The sequence below is a fragment of the Plectropomus leopardus genome, unplaced genomic scaffold, assembly GCF_008729295.1.
Source record: "Plectropomus leopardus isolate mb unplaced genomic scaffold, YSFRI_Pleo_2.0 unplaced_scaffold29898, whole genome shotgun sequence".
In the NCBI taxonomy this organism is placed as follows: Eukaryota; Metazoa; Chordata; class Actinopteri; order Perciformes; family Serranidae; genus Plectropomus; species Plectropomus leopardus.
In genome coordinates this window covers 1-909 of record NW_024632598.1, presented here as the reverse complement: position 1 = coordinate 909, position 909 = coordinate 1, and the positions used below count along the sequence as shown (strand labels likewise).

General features: G+C 53.0%; 1 protein-coding gene across 1 annotated transcript; it reads left to right on the top strand.

Annotated features, from left to right (window-relative positions):
* The first annotated feature begins 365 nt into the window (after window positions 1-365).
* LOC121938556 (beclin 1-associated autophagy-related key regulator-like) lies at window positions 366-881 on the top strand. Its single transcript, XM_042481786.1, has 2 exons — window positions 366-520; window positions 658-881. Exons 1-2 carry the CDS (start codon window positions 369-371, stop codon window positions 845-847), a joined length of 342 nt encoding a protein of 113 aa, XP_042337720.1. The 5' UTR covers window positions 366-368; the 3' UTR covers window positions 848-881.
* Window positions 882-909: the final 28 nt, after the last annotated feature.

Below are 909 nucleotides of genomic sequence, written 5' to 3'. Positions count from 1 at the left end.
CCGTTCGAGGTGAGCGCTGACCTGGAGGAGTCGATGGAGTTTGTGGAGCCGGAGGCGGCGGGGCCGGCGGAGGAGAGCGGGGACGAGGCGGTGACAGACGAGGAGACAGACCTGGGGACGGACTGGGAGACGGTGCCCAGTCCACGATTCTGTGACATCCCCTCACAGGTAGGACACACCTGAATCATCAGGACCTCAGAGACCACGTCACATTACTAGGGGCATCGAATAATTATTTATTTATGNGTGTTTTATGTGTGTGTGTGTGTGTGTGTTTTGTGTGTGTGTGTTTGTGTGTGTGTGTGTTTTATGTGTGTGTGTGTGTGTTTTATGTGTGTGTGTGTTTTGTGTGTGTGTGTGTGTTTTATATGTGTGTGTGTGTGTGTGTTTTATATGTGTGTGTGTTTTATATGTGTGTGTGTGTGTGTGTTCAGCATGTGGACAGTGAGAAGCTCCACCCTCATCACACTCTGAGGAACATCATGTTTCTGGTTGCCCCCGACAACGACAACCTGGGCAGGTGAGACTCCACAGGTCGATTTCAGAAATCTGAAATTTTCGGTTTCTCGTTAAGTTTGGTTAAAAAACGGTGGCGTGTTGTGATCTGACGGGTCTCTGTCTGATCCTGGTTCCGGTCTGTCTCTGGTCCCGGTCCAGGACGGGTCCGTTCGAGGTGAGCGCTGACCTGGAGGAGTCGATGGAGTTTGTGGAGCCGGAGGCGGCGGGGCCGGCGGAGGAGAGCGGGGACGAGGCGGTGACAGACGAGGAGACAGACCTGGGGACGGACTGGGAGACGGTGCCCAGTCCACGATTCTGTGACATCCCCTCACAGGTAGGACACACCTGAATCATCAGGACCTCAGAGACCACGTCACATTACTAGGGGCATCGAATAATTATTTATTTATG

Excerpts from the sequence above, each read along its gene's own strand:
- LOC121938556 (XM_042481786.1), top strand. The coding sequence starts at position 369 with ATGTGTGTGTGTGTGTGTGTTTTATATGTGTGTGTGTTTTATATGTGT. Across the intron at positions 521-657 it reads GACAACGACAACCTGGGCAG|GACGGGTCCGTTCGAGGTGA; the intron begins GTGAGACTCCAC and ends GTCCCGGTCCAG.